The 22,762-nt window shown below is 41.2% G+C and overlaps 2 protein-coding genes and 1 pseudogene across 3 annotated transcripts; all 3 read right to left on the reverse strand.

Moving 5' to 3' along the window:
• Window positions 1–2,363: 2,363 nt before the first annotated feature.
• LOC111947872 (nuclear factor 7, ovary-like) lies at window positions 2,364–5,546 on the reverse strand. Its single transcript, XM_023958247.2, has one exon. The coding sequence runs from the start codon at window positions 3,825–3,827 to the stop codon at window positions 2,412–2,414; it is 1,416 nt and encodes a 471-aa protein (XP_023814015.1). The 5' UTR covers window positions 3,828–5,546; the 3' UTR covers window positions 2,364–2,411.
• A 1,785-nt stretch (window positions 5,547–7,331) lies between these two features.
• LOC111947888 (endoplasmic reticulum aminopeptidase 1-like) lies at window positions 7,332–11,069 on the reverse strand. Its single transcript, XM_078953276.1, has 8 exons — window positions 10,926–11,069; window positions 10,661–10,844; window positions 10,414–10,570; window positions 9,659–9,843; window positions 9,429–9,590; window positions 9,216–9,356; window positions 7,777–7,858; window positions 7,332–7,675 (listed from the first exon to the last, which is right to left on the reverse strand). Exons 1-8 carry the CDS (start codon window positions 10,975–10,977, stop codon window positions 7,505–7,507), a joined length of 1,134 nt encoding a protein of 377 aa, XP_078809402.1. The 5' UTR covers window positions 10,978–11,069; the 3' UTR covers window positions 7,332–7,504.
• Window positions 11,070–20,834: 9,765 nt separating this feature from the next.
• LOC101169267 (nuclear factor 7, ovary-like) lies at window positions 20,835–22,655 on the reverse strand (annotated as a pseudogene). The gene has a single exon (XR_013658212.1). The product of XR_013658212.1 is annotated as a nuclear factor 7, ovary-like (transcript).
• Window positions 22,656–22,762: the final 107 nt, after the last annotated feature.

Genomic DNA, 22,762 nt, shown 5'->3' on the forward strand with positions numbered 1-22,762 from the left:
ACTTCATCCCTTTGGCATTGTGTAAGCACCTCAGGTCAAAATGATTAGATGTTTTGTCACTATAGCAGAGGACCATTGAAATATCCCTCATGTCCACCTTTCAGTTGTAGTTCAGTCCTTTATTGACAATGGTAACTGTACTGGTTTTCAGTGTTCACAGCGGGGGGCGGCACCGAGGTCAGGGGGGGGGGGGTTTGCGAGGCAGCATCAACCTTCAACACAACAGCGGTCTTCACACTCTGGAAGCGAATATCTTGTTTTCTTGGAGTCAAGGACAGAAGTCCTCAGCTCAAAGGGGGGGTCTGATTAGATTAGATTTTTCCTGGCGCCAGCAGGTTGTTTGCTCTGCCGGCTGTGTCCTTGGCTGGTACAGCTATTCGAGGCAGATTTGATCCGAAAAGTGGGCAATTTAGACCAGTCTTGCCTCAATTCGGGCAGAAATACGCTCCAAGTTGGTATCCATCTTCTGCACAAGTTCAAAGATCGTGAGCATCCTGCTTAAGTGGGCAAGACAAGCACATGCTTGAGTTTCAAAACCAACAGTTCTTCACTGGTCGCTGTCCTCACCCTCCCATCACCCTCCCTCTCCTGGCCAGCGTCCTCACCCTGCTGGCCGTCCACACTCTGCTGTCTGTCTGGCCACAGATTCTCGTCCACATCACAGCGTATTTTCGCCCTTGTGATGGAACGAGGGAAGAAACGGCGTACATGTGGCAACCATCCCCTACACTGATCTCCTGCAACATCCTCACACGCAGCATCCATGGCATGGAGCAGGGACCTCTGATCTTGAGCTCGATGTTCATACACTATCCACCTTCAAGTGGAGAAAAACTCCTCAATAGGATTGAGAAAAGGAGAGTAAGGTGGTAGGAAAACTATGAACATCCTTGGATGAGTAGTGAACCAGGCCCTGATGGGCGGGCCATGGTGGAAATTCACATATTCCCATACAATAACATATAGTGGTAGGTGAGGCCCTACGAGACCTCTCTCAGTTCCAGGGATCAAATCAAAATGAAGGCGGTCAAAGAAGATGAGGAGCTTCTGTGTATTGTATGGGCCAAGCCTGGTGATGTGAGTGGCCTTACCATTCTCAGATATGGCAGCACACATAGTTATATTGCCCCCTCACTGGCCTGGGACATCCTCCTTCGTTAGTCAAGTTCTAGTTTCACCTGACTGTCAATTGCTGTAATAAATGTATCAAATGTTCCAAGTGATTCATATACCGTATTCATGGTATTATGTTCTTGACTGATTTAGACAACTGAACAGACTATTGTGCATGTGATGACTTACACAATGAAATGATGCTGACTCATTTTGGAGCGAACAACCATTAGACTGAGAATCAACAATCAGTTTAGATCAACAAGATCTATTCATGGAATCTGTGCTAAATGAAGGCTACTTGTACTAAATCATTTGAAAGATGTACTGACACATTGAGACTTGTACTAAGACATTTGCAATTTGATGAAACTAATGAGAAATGCCATTCTGTTGTGAACAATTGCAGAGTGGTTTGGAGGTTTGTCCATGTTGTTTTGAGAATGTATTTCTGTTTCAAGAAATGAGCCAAACCAATGGAGAAAAACTGTAAAATAACAATTTCCTGATTGTATTTATTTAAAAAAAAATGAATTCAGGTCAAATGTGTGTTCATCATATTATTGCTCTTCTCATTTAATTCATTTCATATTTTGATCATGGAGGTGGGATAATTCAAAAATTCAACAATTCAATTACAAAAAGACCTAAAGAGTAAAGCTGCTTAAAGAATATCTACCATTAAAACTTTTTTAAAGTTTAAATCAATGTAGTATTATGCTTTGATGTGAAGACAATAAAAAAACATTTTTTTTACTTTGAGCCTTTTAAATTCTGACAGAAATCAAATAAATCACAGAAACTTGAATCTATTTGAAACCATCTTCCAACATGAAAAAACTTCTTCTGATCCGTTTCTTCTTCCTGAACCTGAGAAAAACATTAACTGAACAGTTTTTGTCTGAAATGCTCCTGTTTTCTGACTCATGAAGGAGATTTAACAGCTGATTCACATTTACTTGAACAGAAACAGCAGAAACATGTCATTGAACATTTTAGAGATGCTGCAGTGAAAATCAAATTCAGATACAAAATATTTGAGACACTAAAGAACAAAGAAAAACAGAAATGGAATCAACATTTGCGATTTCAGCTTTCCTGCAATCCAATCCACGTTAATGTTGGGAGTGGAACGGACAAGATCTGAACAAATTTTTTAAATGAACAAATCAGAGTTTTAAAATAATATTTTAGGGTTAAAGGTTTTATACACAAAAATACAAATTTTCTGCTAAAAGAACATCAGAGCATTGGTTTGATCAATTTTTATTTTTTAATGACAAAAGAGTTAAATCATCTCAATCAGTCGGACAGATTTGGAGTTTAGAGGTTTTTGCGTCTCCAGATTCTCCAACATTGAAATATGGGAAAAGTTTCTCAGTGAAAGTGTCTTTGTAAGTGTAGATGTGAGTCATGTCTTCAGGGTTGTAGAAGGACACCTCCCCCCTGTCATAGTCCAGCTGGACTCTGATCTTCTGGAGACTCTTGGTCACAGTGACAGTCTGACCATCACCGTTTGTGTATTTTCCATTCTCAAGATCTAAACACCAGATTCCATCTTTTGGTGAAATAGAACTCTCTCCCTTCCTCTTAACAGACTCTTTAGTCACACCAATGTTCCAGTGAGGATGATCTCCCACCTCCACCTCCCAGCTGTGTTTCCCTGATCTGAATCCCTCAGAGCCAAAAACAGAAACAAAATACATGTTTCTCTCTGGATTGTTAGGAAGCTGCTGAGAAGTTTCTCCAAATCTCACACTGGTCAGATCATCAGACAGATAAAGATATCTGCTTGCAGAGTTTGGGTCCAGGAGGACCGGACTGAAGTGGACCTTCTCCTTCATCTTCTCCCAGACTCTGAAGGACAGGTTGCCCACATGTTTGGCCACATCTATCAGAGCTCCTGAGAGCAGCTGTGGGTCTGACAGCGAGCTCTGGGCTCTGGCTCTGCTCTGAGTGTCTTTCCAACTGCTGAGGAACGCCTCCTTGTCTTTCTGCAGCTCTGCTTCAACAGCACTGATACTTTCTGACAGAGAGGACATCTGCTCCTGGATCCTCTTCATCTCTCCCATCACAGTCTTCCTCTTCTGCTCCTCTTCCTCCCTCAGAGCTGCCAGTCTGGACTCCTCTTCCTCCTTCAGGAACTGCTGGAGCTTGTTGAACTCTGCTCTGATCTGTGTCTCTGTGCACAGCAGCTGCTTCTTGGAGTGTTGAATCATCTGATTGTATGTTTTCTCCATTGTTTTGTATTTGATCTTCTTGTCCTGCAGAGACTTTAAGTCAGATTTCAGCTCCTCCTTCAGCTCTCTGACTGCTTCTTCTACAGGAACCACTTTGTGACTCTGGTGCTGAAAAAACTCACAGAAAGGACAAAAAGCTCTCTGCTCGTCTTTACAGAAGAGTTTGGATTCTCCTGGATGTTTCCTGCAGACCTCCATGAACTTCTGCTCTCCTGTTTTTGTCTCTGATGATTCAGATTTCTGTCTTCCAGCAAACGAGTCAGCAAGTTCCTTCAGGCAAAGGTTCACAGCAGGATGATCTTTAGAAGTTTTTCTTTTACAGATGGGACAGTTTTTGTTCTGAGTTTGTTCCCAGAACTTCTGCAGGCAGCTCCAACAGAAGTTGTGGTTGCAGCTCAGAGTTACAGGATCATTGAAAGTCTCTGAACAAACGTGACAGTTCAGGTATTCAAGAAGAGCAGCTCTCTCAGCCATTTCTGACCAAAGTCTTTCAGACTCACCAGCTTCTGTCTTGAAGTTCAGGATGAAAATATTCCACAAGTCTTTTTTTTCCAGCAGAGATTTAAAGACCTTCAGTGGCGTCTGAGTTCAGTTCAGCAAAGTCATTTAACTTTCCGTTTCCTCAGATGTCATTTCTTCATTCTCACCAAAGGTGGAGTCAAGTTTTTTTCTCTTCGTCATGTTTCAAAGTGTTAAATCTTTATTTAAAAACAGTTCATGCAGTCTAAATGTTTACATTGTTTTTCACCTCTTCAAAAACTGTGTATCAAACAACACATTTTTAAATAAAATGAACATGAAGACAACTGTCACACTAACAAATATGTACACTAACTAATGTGAAGAAAAATTCCAGCTTTTTATCTTGTTTATAAACACTTCTACACATTTAAAGAGTTTTTGGGGGATTTGTGTTTCATGAATTCTTGTGACTCAGAAAAAAAGTTATATTTTATGTTTTCATAAGTGGTTTGATTTTAAAATATTTGTTTTTTAATATGTAAATTTACCAACATCTCTAAATCATTGAAAGCTTAATCTGATAAAGTATCAACAGTTTTTTTTTAAATAGTTTGATCTAGTATAAAAGGGACTGGAAATTTAGATGAAAGTCAGAAATAAATCTTTGAAGAGGCTTTTAGTCATAAATACATTTTCAACAAACAAACTCTCAATTTTGTAATACCTTTTTTTACAAAAAGTACAACAGTTTTCTTTAAAACATAATTCCTAATAATCCTTTAAAATCTTGTAATTTTAAGTTTTCATGTTTTTCTTTTAGAACAACAGGAAATCTGATTTCCTGTTGTTCTCTCCTTTACTCTTTGTTCTAATATTTTATGATTGCATTTCCATTTGAGAATATAGGAAACAGCTCTTTGAGCAACAGAAAACATGTGAAGGTGTTTGTCCATTAATCTCTGAGGAGAGAAGCTATAGATAAACATTATTTTGGAGTAGATTGTATGAGTGGCTATTTGTATTAGTGGCTGGAAATATTGCAGCATTAAATTCTTTCATATTATTTAACTCAAACCTATTTTCACAGTTATAATGACAGAAAACCCACTATTCAGTAATCTTCTGTGTTTACAGGGAGATGTTGGTGTTTCCATGGTAACTGAGGCTTACTTGATTTTACGTTATTTTTTTAAATACGTTTTTTATGAACAAAAACTTAAAGTAATTTTTAAAAAGCAAGTCATTTTTAAATGTTCTAAGATGACAGCTTAAACCAGATGTAAGTTGGATTTATGTCATACACCTACAGGATACTTAAGTTTTGACTACTATGTGCCCTTTTAACCAGTTGGAGTTAAACACTGTATAAATTATTAAAAAAAAAATGTTCTCAAAGCTAAATTTAGATTGAAGAAGGGGGGGTAAGTACAAGGAATGTGCAGACAAACAATCATACAGCAACAGAGACGGGCGGGATAATACATGGTATTATGCATAGGTGACATTCCAATATGTGAAATGTATTCTATATATTAACATGTACTTTTTGACTTTCAGTACGCTCTGTTGTCATGGGGGCCAAATGTGATTTCAGTGAAATGTGTGTAAATTGTGATCAGTTTGTGCCGAGTGAATTCAAGGCACTTTTGGGTTGTGGTACAAACTGACCTTTTGTATATTTTTTTTGTATATTTGTATATTTATTTATTTATTCAAAGGAAAACATGCAGCAAATAAGATGATGGAGTCTTCTTTCTGATAACCAGCTTTCCAATGCCAGTGAAACTGGAAATATGAAACAAACACCAATAAACAGTTAAAAGATATTGCAAATATACCGGTATATCTATATAAATTGTAGGAAAGAAATCGTCCGTTTTTCAGTTCTTTCCATCCATGCGTGTTCGATAGTCGAGAGTGGTAAAACAAACAAGGATTCAACCGGTTTAAAAATACACGGAGTTTATTTCCCTGACAATAGTTCTAAAGCACAGATTAAAACATTAATGCAGATATATCTGGATTCTCAAGTAAAGATCTACTGACGCACAAGTTACATGCGAATTACTCGTAGATTTTCCTAAGAACAATGGAAAACTTTAAAACCAGTCTTTTTAAGATGTGTTTGAATCTCCGTCTGCCGGAAAGATCGTGGTCGCTGGATCTCCGCCCCTGGTCGCTCTGATTCGTCAGCTGATAGCCCGCCTGCTTCCTCTGGCCAATAGCTGACGATTGCCAGCTTCGGATCCGCTCCACCTCCCGGGGGCCCGTTTGACCGGCGCACACGGTCCGATGATCAAAAGAGTCCCCATCTGGTCAGAGTAAATCATTCCTGGACAACTCAAGGTTCCTTTTACCGGTGTCCAGAGCAAAGGTCATCTCCAACCTCCACATGAGAACACGAATCTTCACACTTTCAGGGGAAGAATCTTCAACCCAGATGGTACGGATATCGCCCATGGCATATTTATTGCACCTATGAAAAACACTTAAGTTTGCACAAAGAACATCCTGCTTCTTCACAGGATGCTGCAACCATAAAGCAAAAAGGAATGTCACACGACCATAAATCTGGAAAGTTCAAAATAAGTTCACTTCACACTAAGGATAAAGCTGTAACATAATAAAGAATACTTTACACTAAGGATAAAGCTGTAACATAATAAAGAATAAGATATTAAAACATACATTTTCTACAATATATATAGATCTGCAAATATATAAAAATGTTATTCACACTTTCAGATAAGATGGAGCAAATACATTTAAAAACAATTTCATTTAGTGAATTTAAAAAGAGAAACGTTGATTTAATAAAAAATAATACACACAGTTTTGAATCAATCAAGTCTTTATTACTTTTAGGTTTGTTGATTATGGCCTACAGGTAACAAAAAACCCAAAATTAGAAAACTAAAAACTGAAAACACACAGAAAAATAAATCCTAAAAAAAACCTGTCATAGTTTTATGTTTTTCCTTAATCCAATATAAAACAATGTTTTATAAACTTAGGACATTTTTGATAAAGCTTTATGACTATAAATAATACATTTTTACATTATTTTCTGCAATTAGAAACTATTTTTACTTCAACTTAAGGTAGTATCTCATTTAAAATCTAACTAAAACGTAATTATAATATTTTCAATCAAGTTTGAAACTTTATCTTTGATAAACTGATCACAAACATGATCTGATACTGAATATTTCAGAAATATCAATTATCTGCTTTGAATAAAGTCTTTTTTTTATTTACAATTTTTGTAGCATTAAAAAAATAGTGCAATAAAAACAAAAATCACAGAAATTCAGACGTCAGTGCTGTTGAACATAGCCCCCCACAGCAAAACCTACCGTTAACACAAACCCACAGAAACACATCAGGATCAATCTTAGAAAAAGTGTCCAGGTCCCAAATTTGTGCCTAAAATACATCACAAAAAATCAAAATCTTTAATCCAATTAAGCTACAATCGTATGCACTTAAAATGTATTTAAATTATGCAATAATTCATTTTTATGTTTGTCAAAACCCCTAAACCTTTCCATTGGCATAAATTAATTTTCATACTTTAGTTCCCGTTCAAAAAAAATACATCAGGTAAAACCTTTTTCATCAAGTATAAATATAGAAATTCCATCATCGACCTGCTTCTGTTTTGGCTTTTGTGACCCCTCAACCCCCCCTCATAACTCCTGATGATGGTTTCTGCTGCCATGTTTGTTCAGCCAGGCCTGCAGCAGAGGAAGGTTCCTGTCCATCCAACGGATGTTGTCCTCGATGGTCTCGTAGCTCTGCTGGATGCACCTCATCTGAGAACCCGCCTCTTCTGTCAGGGAGTCGAAGAAGCTTCGTATCTGAACGCAAGAGCAAAGCAATAAACAAAAAACACACAGACACACAAAAGTATTAGATCTGCCAGGTCCTCTAGCAAAAGTGGCCTGAAATGATCTCTCACCTCGTGAAGCATCTCTCTGGTGGAGTACTGGTTGGTTACTCCGGCTACCAAGTGGGATATAGTGCTGGATCCCAGGTCAAACCTGCAGTTAAACACAGAATAATGTTAATGCATTGAATTTCACTTTATCTTGACCTCCTCTTTGGAGAAAACAGCAGCACTGAGTTGGTTTTTAGGTTTAGCCCATCCGTTGATTATCCTGTTCCATCCTGGCTAGGACTAATTGCTGGAGCCCATTCTAGTTTTCTAATTTAGAGGCACTAATCAGAGATACATGCACTAGAAGAAGATGCAAACTCCACACAGAAAGGGTCCAGGCGGGATTCTAACCGAGGTGTCCTGCTACCAGAAAATCAGGCAAACCATAAAGAACTTTTCCTCTTTTAATTCTACTCATGAAAGCCATTTTGCTACTAATCCAGCACATGACATTCAGTTTGGGAACAAAGTTTTGGCCTCTGATAGAAAATTATCAGAAAGATCTTAATTTTTTCTGATTTCTTTTATGTTTTAGCAACACATTTTTTAATTATTACTGAATTATTTACAGAGGAGTAAAGTTATTTTTTTATAGAACTTGATTAAATAAATGCAATGATATTTGTTTTCCTTCATCAGACAAAAATAACCTTTTTTATTGTTATCCTTATTTTATCTGACTAAAGAAAATAATGTAAATATGTTCAGAAGACCAAAATATGTTGATGTTTATACAAAATCTACAAAATCTACAAAAAGTACTACTGGATGATTCAGAATTGTAAAGTAACTGTTGGAAATGTGTCATGTGCTCAGAATAAAGTTTATTTTGTATCATTTGGTTTTAAAGCATTGATGTGGATTAGGGATGGGTATCGTTGGGATTTTATCCGATACTGAACTGGTACTTTGAAAAACAGAGCTGGCGCCTAAACGGTACTCGAATCGGTTCCCCAAAAATTGAAAAAACACATCACCAACTTTTTCCAAAAACATTTAAGTGTGACAAAGCAGCGACACAGGAGCACAGGAGAGCGTTTGAAAGTGTCTCAGATGCTCGATTTCCTTCTTTCTGACAGTCATCTGTTTCCATTGAGCACGGATTTTACCGCTCATCACCATGACAACGATCTTTTTTCTGAGAATTCTTCAAAGTGCTCTTGTTCAGCAGGACGCTGAATTAGAAAGTTTTGATGTAAGATGTGTGCTCTGCCTTCAGCATTTTGACTGAAGCTCCGCCCACCCTCACGGCCTCACCCATCCTTATATGAGCCCGCCCACAATAACTGGAAAGGTAAAATGGTTGGCTAGAATTGTGCCGCATAACGAAGCACAACAATGAAGCATCGAGATGCCTGTTTTTATACAGTGATGCTTTATTATTGTATTTGCAATATCTCTGCACCGTTTTGGTACCATCCCTGCTGTTTGAAATGTTCATGCGTGATGAGTTCACTGACTTCTGAATCAGCGTGTGCCAGTGGGTTCTGAGGAAGTCCCACGCCAGTTTAAAGCCATGAGGATTCCTGGCGACAGAGATGATCACATCTGGGAGGTCCTGGGTCTTCATCACCTCCCCGTTGAGGCTCTGCTCCATCATCCTACAGAGGAGGAGAGGTTTAGCTTCAGTGCAGTAACCTTGAAATCCGATGTACTCATTTGCTGAGACTCACCACTGAAGCTTGTCCGTCATCGTTGTGACCGCCATGGCCCACTTTAAGCGGCTCTTCACCGACATCTGCAGAGACGTGCGGTACTTCTCATACAGGAAGTCCCACCCCTCCCGTGTGCGAGCTCCAACCATAAACACGGCCATGGTGATGTCCACAGGGAGGCTAAAGCCACAAGAGTGTCAGTTCAGACTAAAGACGGAACGTTTTTACACACTGCTGTGACCTCTGACCTCATGGTGCCATCAGAATCCCTCCACTGGTTAAAAAGCTGCGTGGCTTTGGTCACACAGGGACTGTAATTCCTGACGCAGGCGAACAGCAGCAGGTAACTCCTCAACACTCGCTGGGACACCGAGCCAGAGTCGTTCCACTCCTGCTGATCGATCAGCCCCCGGAACAGATCCACGATGAAGCTCTAAAGGAGACAAGCGGATGCAGGTTTACCCCTCAATATGGGATCCACTGATCTGCACTAGCAGGGACGTCAATCAGTGAAGTTCAGCTTTTTTCAATGGTAAGCACGAGAAAGACACAACTTTACGATCTGTTGACTAATGATAGATTATTTTTAAAAAATAATATTTCCCTTGTTTAAATTGTTGACTTAATTTACGACTTTTTCTTTCTTTTTTTAATTTGCTCATGTAAAGAAAAAGGCATTAAAGCAGCAACATATGAAGAGATTATTACAAAATGATCTGTAGAAAAGAACAGTATAAAAAAACTGATGGTAAATGTAGAGGAAGAGAAAATACCATAAATACTACAAAATAATTTTTTTGGCTGTCATTTAAATTTTTTAACGTTTATATTTACTTTTATATACCACACATTTTCACTTTACAATCATAAATAACTCATATTGCAAAATTTGAACACAAATTCCTGAAGATTGTAAATCCTAAAGTGAACATGCTCTTCAATTCTCCTCAAACCTTTAAAGTACAGAGTTTTGTTTATGCTCCCGTTGTGACACGCCACAAACCTTCATCTGGTTCTCCAGCTCAGGCATGTCTCTCTTCTCCATCAGTTTGTAGAGAGGTACAAGCTCCCCAAAGCCCTGCCAGACCGCCATGATCTCCGTCTCTCTGGACAGGTAAAGGGACAGCTCCAGGGCCGTGTCCAGCCTCACCTTCTCTACACTGCACATAACAAGTGACCAGACTCTGTGAAGAACTGTGACTCCGCCCAGAGGAGATGAAACAGGAAGTGTGTTCCTGCAGGAGACGGACCTGACCAGCTGGAAGACGTTGTGGATCAGGCTGGCCCGGTCGTTGCCACTCAGGGCTGTGTGGTTGTGATGCAGCAGGGAGATGATGGAGTTCCAGCCCCCACCGCCATAGTGGACCATGTAGTAGCCGCTCATGTTGACGTTGAACTTCACCCAGTCCACCTCCTCTGGCAGGTACAGGACGTCTGAAAGGGAGGAGACATAGGGTGAGGGGGGGAGCTCACATATCTAGTCATGTTTGTGAGGAAGAGTCTGCAAACATTCACCAGATTTCATTTTTGGAAGGAAACGGTGGACGGAGCGGGAGGCGTTGATCATGTCAACGGGATCTGCCACAAAAACCTGCTGACACACAGATTGATCAAACCTTTACAGGGAATAAAATAGTTTTTACTCTGTCTCAAAACACAAAAAAAATATGATTTCTTTTTATTTTTTTTAACTTGTCCTGTCCAACAGCTGGGCAGTCAGATGAGAACTGAGGGCCTCTTGTGTTGGACATATTTTACTTTAACAATAGGGGTTATTAATTTTCAGACAAACCAGAGGTATGTCTGAATAAACCCCTTTTGTAATTGAGGCCAAACTTTATTAATTTCAACCATGTTTGAAAATCTTTGGTGTTGGACCGGACGGAAAAGGAAAGAAGGGAAGAAGAGAGAGGGATGTTAGAGAGGGGGGGATAGGACGGTGATAATAGGAGGGGGAGGGATAAAACCATGAAGCAGCATAAAGCAACAAGTTTACTAGAAGTTTATCATTATGGTAAGGTTCAAATGTAGTACAAATCTCAAAGAGGCGGGGCCTGTCCACACACACACTCCAATGTTATCAACACACCTGGTTCATTTACCAAGGCTGTGTCCCACCAAGGTGGGGTAACCTAGACAAGGCACACAATTTTAACTCCCTCTGTCTCTTCCCCAAACCCTCCTCCTTCAGTGTGTGTGTGTGTGTGTGTATGTGCGTGTGACTGGTCTGAGGCCTGGTCTAAGCCACACCACACTGCACCAGGGTCAGATCAACACACCTGGTAGCTGCATAAATGTCCACATGTCAACATGTACACAAAACAGATAGTGTTCACACGCATACCTGTGCCTTTAAACCATCTAGTGTGAAATCTTTCATTCATTCAATCATGCAAACGATTAGTGCAAAGGTCAGCTAACACCTGTGCTCAGGTGAGTGTTTATGGTCTTCTAAAATGGATGGTGGAATGTGAAAAGAAGGAGGGAGAGTGCTCAGCCACCCCCACACCAAGACCCCCGTAGCAGCAGCAGCGGCAGCTAGAACCCCCCCAACGCCACACGGCAGCAGGCAGAGAACAACCGCCCCCCGGGCGATCACATCCGCCACCCAAGCCAGGGCCAGCAGGACCGCCGCGAGGCCCCCAGAGCCAGAGAGCACGGAGGCATGGGGGGAAAGAGACCGCCGCCCCAGCCCAACCAGGAGAGCAGCCCCCCCGTCGCGCCGGGAGGGGCCCAACGCAAGGCCCCACTTGAGAGGGTTTTATTTATAGGACAGGAACAAAACAAGTAACAAAACTAACTCAAGCTTTTAAATGTAACAGAGGACAACTGAACAGACAAACCAACATAATTGAACTGACCTTCCTAATTGCAAACACAGGGGAACATAAATAGTGGCTGATCAAACCAACTAGACACACAAGGGGGAACTTAAAAAGACTAAGACAAAATACAGAGAACAAACTAAACTAATGTCCAAGATGCGATAAATTAACATACACAATAATAATAATAATAATGGATTGGATTTATCTGCGCTTTTCAAGACACCCAAAGCGCTTACATTATGTCCATTATTCATTCACTCCTCATTCATACTTGGTGATGGTAGCTACGGTTGTAGCCACAGCTGCCCTGGGGCGGACTGACAGAGGCGTGGCTGCCATTTCGCGCCTACGGCCCCTCTGACCATCACCGGGAGCATTCATGCACATTCACACACCAGTGGAGCAACACTGGAGGCAAGGAGGGTGAAGTGTCTTGCCCAAGGACACAACGACATTTTGGCTGGTGGGAGCAGGGATCGAACCGCCAACCCTTCGATCATTGGACGACCCGCTCATCCACCTGAGCCACTGTCGCCACAATGAATGAAACTAAGGACCATCAAAATGGAAACTAAAGTAAAGAAACATAAAAAGAGTTCCTTGTCCACTGGGTGATGGTTCAGTCCAATTAGCTGCCTGCTGAATATAAGGCCTCTGCTGACTGGCATGCATTGTTGTGTCAGGCCTGACTTGATGGTTCCAGCAGCAGATGGCAGCAGCAGCAACAATGGTTCCCTTTAGCACTGGTAACTCAAAGCATAACATCAAATTAATAAAGCAAATTATAATAAAGTAAACTGAAACATGTTAATAAATTTTATGATCAAATGTGTGTTATTTTTGAAAAAGAAATCTAAAAGTATATGCAAACAAATAAAGTGAACAGATATATGTAGGGTGTGGTGCAGGAGGTTACTGTCCTGATGGTGTTGCAGCGTAGGCAGCCATCACACTGCTGTTGTTCTGGCTTTAGGAGATGAATAAAGGAATAGGGATGTATTGAGGAGTGACGTATGGGTTTATTACCCTTCAGTGAGGGAGGGGTTGTCCGTCCTGGAGAAGCGCTCCCGACTCAGCCTGACCTCCCGCCCTTTGACCTCCACGGTGACCAGCGGGAAGCCCTCCTGCAGCGTCCAGGTGTCCATGATGGCCCTAACATCCAGCTCATCACCCGAGTACCACTTCTGCCAATCAGTCCACATCCCTCAAGCTCAAAATGTATCACACTCGCTGAGAAGCTTCACATTGTAACTTTAAATCAGAATTAATGAATACGGTGAAGACTAAAAAATAGTTAACATTGCTAATCAACGAAGCCACATGAGGACAGATTTTTTTTTTTCCGTCTGATATTCTTGTTAAAAGCAGGAAAACTCACAGAGGTTCCAGACTCGTCTTTTCATTTGGAGCAAAACTCTTTGTGCTTCATTCGCCCTTCGTCCAAATCATCTGAGCTGCAGATCTGAAGGCGAAAAGCACAGGATGTGAGTAAAAAAGTAGAATAAACAAACTGAGAAGAGTTTTTGTATTTCTTTATTTTTAGATAGCCTTGTGAATGTTATCAGTGAAGAAGTACACTCATGCTCAAAAAGAGTGAAGAGAGGGGCGGAGCTGTCCACCGATCACTACCTGGTGGTGAGTTGGATTCGCTGGCGGGGAAGGAGGCCGGAAAGACTTGGAAGACCCAAACGTACTGTGAGGGTCTGCTGGGAACGTCTGGCTGAGCCCTCCGTCAGGGAAGTCTTTAACTCCCACATCCGGGAGAACTTCAAACAGGTACCGAGGGAGGTTGGGGACATTAAGTCCGAGTGGACCATGCTCGGAGCTGTGGTCGCAAGGTCTCTGGTGCCTGTCGCGGCGGTAACCCCCGAACCCGGTGGTGGACACCGGAAGTAAGGGATGCCGTCAATCTGAAGAAGGAGTCCTACCAGGCCTGGCTGGCCTGCGAGACTCCAGAGGCAGCTGACAGGTACCGGCAGTCTAAGCGAGCTGCGGCCCGGACTGTTGCGGAGGCGAAAACTCGGTCCTGGGAGGAGGCCATGGAGAAGGACTATCGGTTGGCCTCGAAGAAATTCTGGCAAACCATCCGGCGACTCAGGAGGGGAAAGCAGTTCTCCCCAGGCACCGTTTTCAGTGCAGGTGGGGAGCTGTTGACTTCGACTGGGGACATTGTCGGGCGGTGGAAGGAGTACTTCGAGGATCTCCTCAATCCCATTGACACGCCTTCTTTTGAAGAAGCGGAGAGTGAGGACTTTGGGGTGGGGCTGTCTATTACCCGGGCTGAAGTCACTGAGGTAGTCAACGAGCTCCTCGGTGGCAAGGCCCCGGGGGTGGATGAAGTCCGCCCTGAGCACCTCAAGTCTCTGGATGCTGTGGGAGTGTCTTGCCTGACACGTCTCTGCAGCATCGCGTGTCGGTCGGGAACCATACCACTGGACTGGCAGACAGGGGTGGTGGTTCCCCTCTTTAAGAAGGGGGACCGGAGGTGTGTTCCAACCATAGGGGAATTACACTCCTCAGCCTCCCTGGGAAAGTCTATGCCAGGGTACTGGAGAGGAGAGTCCGTCCGATAGTCGAACCTCGGATTCAGGAACCACAGTGCGGTTTCCGTCCTGGTCGTGGAACAGTGGACCAGCTCTACACCCTATCTAGGGTGCTGGAGGGATTGTGGGAGTTTGCTCATCCAGTCCATATGTGTTTTGTGGATTTGGAGAAGGCGTTCGACCGCGTCCCCCCGTGGCATCCTGTGGGGGGTGCTCTGGGAGTATGGGGTCCGGGGAGCCTTACTGAGGGCTGTCCGGTCTCTGTATGACCGGAGTAGGAGCTTGGTTCGCATAGCCGGCAGTAAGTCAGACCTGTTCCCTGTCCACGTTGGACTCCGGCAGGGCTGCCCTTTATCACCGGTTCTGTTCACAGTTTTTATGGACAGAATTTCTAGGCGCAGCCAGGGGCCGGAAGGGATCTGGTTTGGGGACCACAGGATTTCCTCTCTGCTTTTTGCAGACAATGTTGTCCTGTTGGCTTCATCGAACCGGGACCTCCAGCGTGCATTGGGGCGGTTTGCGGCCGAGTGTGAAGCGGCTGGGATGAGGGTCAGCACCGCTAAATCTGAGGCCATGGTCCTTGACCGGAGAAAGGTAGTTTGCCATCTCTCGGTGGGTGGGGCGTCCTTGCCCCAGGTGGAGGAGTTTAAATACCTTGGGGTCTTGTTCACGAGTGAGGGAAGATCGGAGCGTGTGATTGACAGGTGGATCGGAGCGGCGTCCGTAGTTATGCGGCCGCTCTATCGGTCCGTCGTGGTGAAGAGAAAGCACTAGCCCCCAGTGCAATGTTTGTGCATTGCTATGCCTACCGACTGAATCTGGTGCTGTCACAGGGGGCGAAATGCTTGCCTGAATGCAGAATTTTTGTTTGCATCACTCTCTAAATTTGCCACATTTTTTTCAAAATCCACAAAGAGGACATCTTTTCTGGAGTCTGCAGGCAGTTCAAGGTTGCTCAGCAACGCTCCTACTCGATGGAATTTCACATCACGGATAGTGAGCACTATGGCAAACAATTATGATGGCCTCCTGCAGACATTTGAGAACATCATTGCACACAATGGATGATGATACACTGGATTGCGCCAACGGCTTTGTGAGGAAACTGGAGGATTTAGAGTTTGTGTTCATGTTGTACAAATATGAACAAATCTTCTCTAAGGCGCCTTTACACTGCATGGTTCAAGTGACCCAATTACGATTTTTTCCTCTCACGTGGCACAGATCGGATATGATTGGTGAACGTGTAAGCAGGACAAAAGCGCATGGATTCCGTTTTTCTCAGATCGGATACAGGCCTCTCTCATATGTGGAAATAAATTGGAAACGAATCGGATACGTGCATTTGCGTGTGCTATGTAAGCAGACAAATCGGATATTCCCCAGTAAATGCGAGTCGTACCTCAGTGACGTCAATTCAGGACACCACCAACTCAGATCACATGACTTATTAAGGTGTTTTTTGTGCGCTGATTTTGCTGTCAGTGTGTTTACCTTTCAGCCTCAGGCTTCAGACCGTAGTTGGAAACCGCTGTTATGTCCCGTCCCGGTCCCGTCCGGTCCCGGTCCCGTCCGGTCCCGGTCGGGACGCAAACGGTAACTAATGAAGCGGGACACCGTTGCTATGGAACAGGCTAGAAGCCGTTTATTTCTTTGTTTTAGCATTGTATAGTGTAAATGCAAAAATCAGATACGGATCACTTTTAAAAGATGATGTAAGCGGGTCGTCAAAAAAATCGGATATAGTCAGAAAATCGGATATGAGCATCAAGACCTGCAGTGTAAAGGCGGCCAAAGACTGACGTGGTCTTTGATATTGTCCACCAGAGGGCGATGGATGTTCTTTACTGCAAGAACAGAATTAAATCTATCTTGCATTTGTCAAAGAGAAGAGGTCAGAGGGGGTTTTCCAAGACGTTTATGCCAAAACAGCAGATCTCACATCAGCTCCACGAGATGAGCCCCTGAGAAAGCGCCGTCTGACCCCATTGCAGGACCCCCAAGTGTGATACAGAAATCTGTATTGTGTCAACCGCATGCAATGATCCAGGTGTTGCATAATGGCAGCTGCGCTCCTCGCTGCCTGCGCCCACTACCCCTCCCCTTTTCCTTCTCTCAGACAGGGGCGCGCGCAATGCAGGGACGCCAATTCGCTGGTTTTAGGCCGTTCCAAAGTCTGCGAAATAATAGATTAATAGAAAACCGATAGTTATTTTTCTTTTCTTCAAGCATGGGGATGCCGCACCCCGTTGAAATTTGCACCCTGGGCACACATTGCCCGAGCCTAAAACCACTACTGATGCCTAACATTCATGTGTGTTTGATGGATTTTGATTAGTCAGTTTATTTATTTAGGACCTATAAAAAGCAGGAACAACCAAATTGCTGTACAAGAACTTAACCATTTATAAAAATAAAAATAAATCCATAAAATGCAATAGAATAAACAAAAACAATAAAACTATAAAAACTATAAAACAATAGCTGGCCCACTAAATCTCATCATTGGAGCCTGAGTAAAAATCTATGTTTTTTAAGTGATTTAACATTATTGAGGGCTCTGTCAGCCCTCACAGAAAGGGGGAGGGCATTTTCAAAGATCAGGAGCTAGAGCTGGCAAACAGCTATTAAACATTTAATTGGTCTGGGTGTGGGGGTGGCTGGGCGCTCCTCCTCCTTCTTTTCACATTCCACCATCCATTTTAGAAGAACATAAACACTCACCTGAGCACAGGTATTAGCTGACCTTTGCACTAACAGTTTGCATGATTGAATGGATGAAAGATTTCACACTAGTTGGTTTAAAGGCACAGGTATGCGTGCGTGAACACTATCTGTTTTGTGTACATGTTGACATGTGGACATCTTTGCAGCTAGCAGGTATGTTGATAACATTTCAGTGTGTGTGTGGACAGGCCCCGCCCTTTTTGTACTACATTTTAACCTTACCGTAATGATTAACAACCAGTAAACCTGTCTACTCTATGCTGCTTCATGGTCTTACCCCCCCCCCCCCTCTCACTATCACCCCCCCCCCTTTCTCTAACATCCCTCTCTTCTTCCCTTCTTTCCTTTTTCGGGCTTGGGGCCCTTGTTGTGGTTCTTCTGGTGCTGGTCCGGATGGCTGACGTGTTTGTGTGCAGATGTACAAGCATGTTTCACTTTTAACATTTGAGGTTGGGAGAACAGAGACTGAATTTTTATTTGGAATTTAATTTGTATTTTTTAACATTCATGCAGTGTCATCAGCCAGTTGAATTCTTTTAAGTGAATTTCCTTGTATTAATATTGTTTCTTTTTTCCCCCCAAACTATATTGAACATAACATTAAATTTCAAAACATAACATCAAGGAATCAAATAGATCATCGGCCGCAACATATTGATATTGTTTAAATCAATAGAAGTGGACTAACTGGATCATCATGTCTAATTCTTCTTTTCACAGGAAACCTGCTTGTAGTTCCTGTAGGAAGCAGAACTGCGTTATGTCTTTGTAAAACATTGAAATATAAACTATTTTCTAAATCCAAAATGTTGGAATGATGTCCAGATAAACCAATGTTCCTGAGAATCAAATACTTTGAAACAAATCTCCATCGTCTTCAATTAATCTTCCATGAATAACTCTCAGACTAATCAAATGTTGTGGATAAACTTGTTTGAAAGAAAATCAGATTGAGTTTCAGAAATAAAATTGTTGAACCAATTTTTCAGTCTGTTGGCTAAAACATGAGTGAATCATTTGTAATCAACATTTAATGAAATTTTTGGTCTCGTTATTGGTCTAGTTGTCAATAAGAGATTTGTCTTTGTTTGGTTTTAGTATTAGCATAATTATTCTTTGATTCATTGTTGTTAAAAGTGTTTTATTCAGCAAACATTTCTTTAAAGCTTCAAATAGAAACTCTCTAAGAACTTTCCAGAAAAACCTGCAGAAGTTTGAAGTCAGACCATCTTGACCAGGAGATTTCCCTTTAGTCTATTTACTGGACAATATGATCAAGTTCTAAAATATTCATGCCTTTATCACACTGTCGTCTGAAATCTAAGTTTATTTGAGGGGTAAAGGCTTTTATAATATAAAAGAGAAACATTATTGACAGAATATAAATGTTGGTAATATTTATAAATGTTTAGGGAAATTTCTTTTAGATGGTGATAACATTACCATCTGCATTGTGGGAAGTTATACCATTTTTTTCTGCCTTGTTTTCCCAAAATTGTTTAAAAATTGAATTAATTATTTTCAGCTCTCTTAAACATCCAAAAAATCTAATGATGACGGATATTATGAAAAAATCAAAAAAGATCCATAACTGCAGTCTTGCAGCCTAGTGGCTCACAGCCACAGTGATTGCTGTCTCCTGCCCTCTGGTGGTAGCTTGATGTACTGCATTCAAGGCAATGGAGATTTCTAATTTAAAGATCCTGATTGTATTTTTTAAAAATTTATAAATCCAGGTAAAGTTAATGTTAATTTTTTTAATTTTAGGATTTTATTTAATAAGCTGAACTCTTTCTTATTTTCTTTTATATTTTACTGATAATTCTCCTTTAGAATTGTGAACTGTTTGCATACCAGATATTGATGTCAAGCCAAACACTAGAACAACACAAACCATAAAGTGGCAGAGGATTTAAAATTGTAAAATTCTGCTGGACAAAATATATCACATGCGGATACAGGAAAGTTTGAACAGCTTACGGGATAAGATTCTCAACAAGAAGCTTGTGCTGGCCTGTTAATGTTTGAATTTCTATCAGTAAAACACAGTGGTGGAAGTGTAATGATGTGGACTGAGTCAATCACAAGCTGTTCTGTGCATCAGAAGATCTTAGAGTCAATGAAAGTCTGTCTTTACAGCCAAAACTTGAAATGGATCATGCTGAAAGAAAAGAAGCCAAACGTCACCAACAAACCTTCAACACACCAACTGAAGTGGTTTTTAGCTCTTAGATGTAGAACATTTACTGTTTCACTCACTGTTTGGATGCAGATTTTGACAGATAGATGATCAAAAAGTGTAAATTATACATTTGTGTGACATGCGGCTCTGGTCCTCCACTGTTGCCCTCTGGCTAAAGGAAATTAAAATGAGGATCAATTAAAAAATAAGACTGACTGAACATTTTTTTTCTTTATTATTTACAGGTTCTCCTGTTCCAGTAATACAACCACAAGAATCTCATCCATATTTTAATAAAATGTTTTCAAATCAAGAAAGATCATGTAGAACTGCTGAAAGACATTTGGACATTTTAGAATAAATTTATAATATTACATTTTCTAACATACTAACGGAATTGATTTATTTCTGTTTATTTCTGTTTTTCATGGCTGTTTACCATGCAAAAGCTTTTATGTTGAAATTGATTTTGAAAACTACAAAATGCTACATGGTTGCTGTTGATGCACGATGTACTACATCAAAGTGGATGAAGAGGATTTTCAAAATAAAAAAAAATTTCCTGATTGTATTTATAAAACAAAAATGAACAAATTCAGGTCAAATGTGTGTTCATCTTTAATTTGATTTAATTGAGTAAATTGAACTAATATCATTGCTGTCCTTTTATAAAATCTTTTCATATTTTGATCATGAAGATGTGAAAATTCAAAAATTCAACAGTTCAATTAAAAAAAGACCTAAAGAGTAAAACTGCTTAAAGAATATACCATTAAAACTTCTTTACAGTTTAAATCGATGTAGCATTATACTTTGATGTAAAGACAATAAAAACATTTTTTAGCCTTTTTAATTCTGACAGAAATGAAATAAATCTAGAAACTTGAATCTATTTGATTCTTCCAAAATGAAGAAGCTTCTTCTGCTCTGTTTCTTCTTCCTGAACCTGAGAAAAACATTAACTGCACAGTTTTTGTCTGAAACGCTCCTGATTTCTGACTCATGAAGGAGATTTAACAGCTGATTCACATTTACTTGAACAGAAACAGCAGAAACTTGTCTTTGAACATTTTAGAGATGCTGCAGTGAAAATCAAATTGAGATACAAAATATTTGAGACACTAAAGAACAAAGAAAACAGAAATGGAACCAACATTTTTTAATTTAAGGTTTCCCTTCTGCAATCCATGTTAATGTTGGGAGTGGAACCCACAAGATATAAACAAATTTAAAAAAATTTAAAATTTAAAGAAATCAGACTTTTAAAATAATATTTTAGGGTTAATGGTTTTATACACAAAAATACAGAGTTTCTGCTAAAAGAAAATCTGATCATTAGATTGATCAGAGTGTGATGAAAGAATTTCAGTTGTTCCAGTTATTTTTTGATGACAAAAGAGTCAAATCATCTCAATCAGTCGGACAGATTTGGAGTTTAGAGGTTTTTGCATCTCCAGATTTTCCAACATTGAAATATGGTAAAAGTTTCTCAGTGAAAGTGTCTTTGTAAGTGTAGATGTGAGTCATGTCTTCAGGGTTGTAGAAGGACACCTCCCCCCTGTCATAGTCCAGCTGGACTCTGATCTTCTGGAGACTCTTAGTCACAGTGACAGTCTGACCAACACCGTTTGTGTATTCTCCATTATGGTGTAATAAACACCAGATTCCATCTTCTGTTGAAGCAGAACATTCTCCTTTCCTGTTAACAGACTCTTCAGTCACACCAATGAGCCAGTCAGGATGATCTCCCACCTCCACCTCCCAGCTGTGTTTCCCTGATCTGAAGCCCTCAGAGCCAAAAACATTTACATAGTTCGTGTTTCTCTCTGGATTGTTAGGAAGCTGCTGAGAAGAAGTTTCTCCAAATCTCACACTGGTCAGATCATCACACAGATAAAGCCAACTACTTGCAGTGTTTGGGTCCAGGAGGACCGGGCTGAAGTGGACCTTCTCCTTCATCTTCTCCCAGACTCTGAAGGACAGGTTGCCCACATGTTTGGCCACATCTATCAGAGCTCCTGAGAGCAGCTGTGGGTCTGACAGCGAGCTCTGGGCTCTGGCTCTGCTCTGAGTGTCTTTCCAACTGCTGAGGAACGCCTCCTTGTCTTTCTGCAGCTCTGCTTCAACAGCACTGATACTTTCTGACAGAGAGGACATCTGCTCCTGGATCCTCTTCATCTCTCCCATCACAGTCTTCCTCTTCTGCTCCTCTTCCTCCCTCAGAGCTGCCAGTCTGGACTCCTCTTCCTCCTTCAGGAACTGCTGGAGCTTGTTGAACTCTGCTCTGATCTGTGTCTCTGTGGACAGCAGCTGCTTCTTGGAGTGTTGAATCATCTGATTGTATGTTTCCTCCACTTCTTTATATTTGATCTTCTTGTCCTGCAGAGACTTTAAGTCAGATTTCAGCTCCTCCTTCAGCTCTCTGACTGCTTCTTCTACAGGAACCACTTTGTGACTCTGGTGCTGAAAAAACTCACAGACAGGACAAAAAGCTCTCTGCTCGTCTTTACAGAACAGTTTGGATTCTCCTGGATGTTTCCTGCAGACCTCCATGAACTTCTGCTCTCCTGTTTTTGTCTCTGATGATTCAGATTTCTGTCTTCCAGCAAACGAGTCAGCAAGTTCCTTCAGGCCAAAGTTCACAGCAGGATGATCTTCAAGTGGTTTTCTTTTACAGATGGGACAGTTTTTGTTCTGAGTTTGTTCCCAGAACTTTTGCAGGCAGCTCCAACAGAAGTTGTGGTTGCAGCTCAGTTACAGGATCATTGAAAGTCTCTGAACAAACGTGACAGTTCAGGAATTCAAGAAGAGCAGCTCTCTCAGCCATTTCTAACCAAAGTCTTTCAGACTCACCAGCTTCTGTCTTGAAGTTCAGAATGAAAATATTCCACAAATCTTTGTTTTTCCAGCAGAGATTTAAAGACCTTTAGTGGCGTCTGAGTTCAGTTCAGAAAAGTCATTTTACTTTCAGTTTCCTCAGAATTCATTTCCTCATTCTCACCAAAGGTGGAGTCAAGTTTTTTTCGGTTGTTTCAAAGTCCTTAAATCTTTATTTAAACAGCAGTTCATGCA

Source organism: Oryzias latipes, chromosome 9 (genome assembly GCF_053564925.1).
Source record: "Oryzias latipes strain Hd-rR chromosome 9, Olatipes_Hd-rR_3.1".
NCBI classification, from domain to species: domain Eukaryota; kingdom Metazoa; phylum Chordata; class Actinopteri; order Beloniformes; family Adrianichthyidae; genus Oryzias; species Oryzias latipes.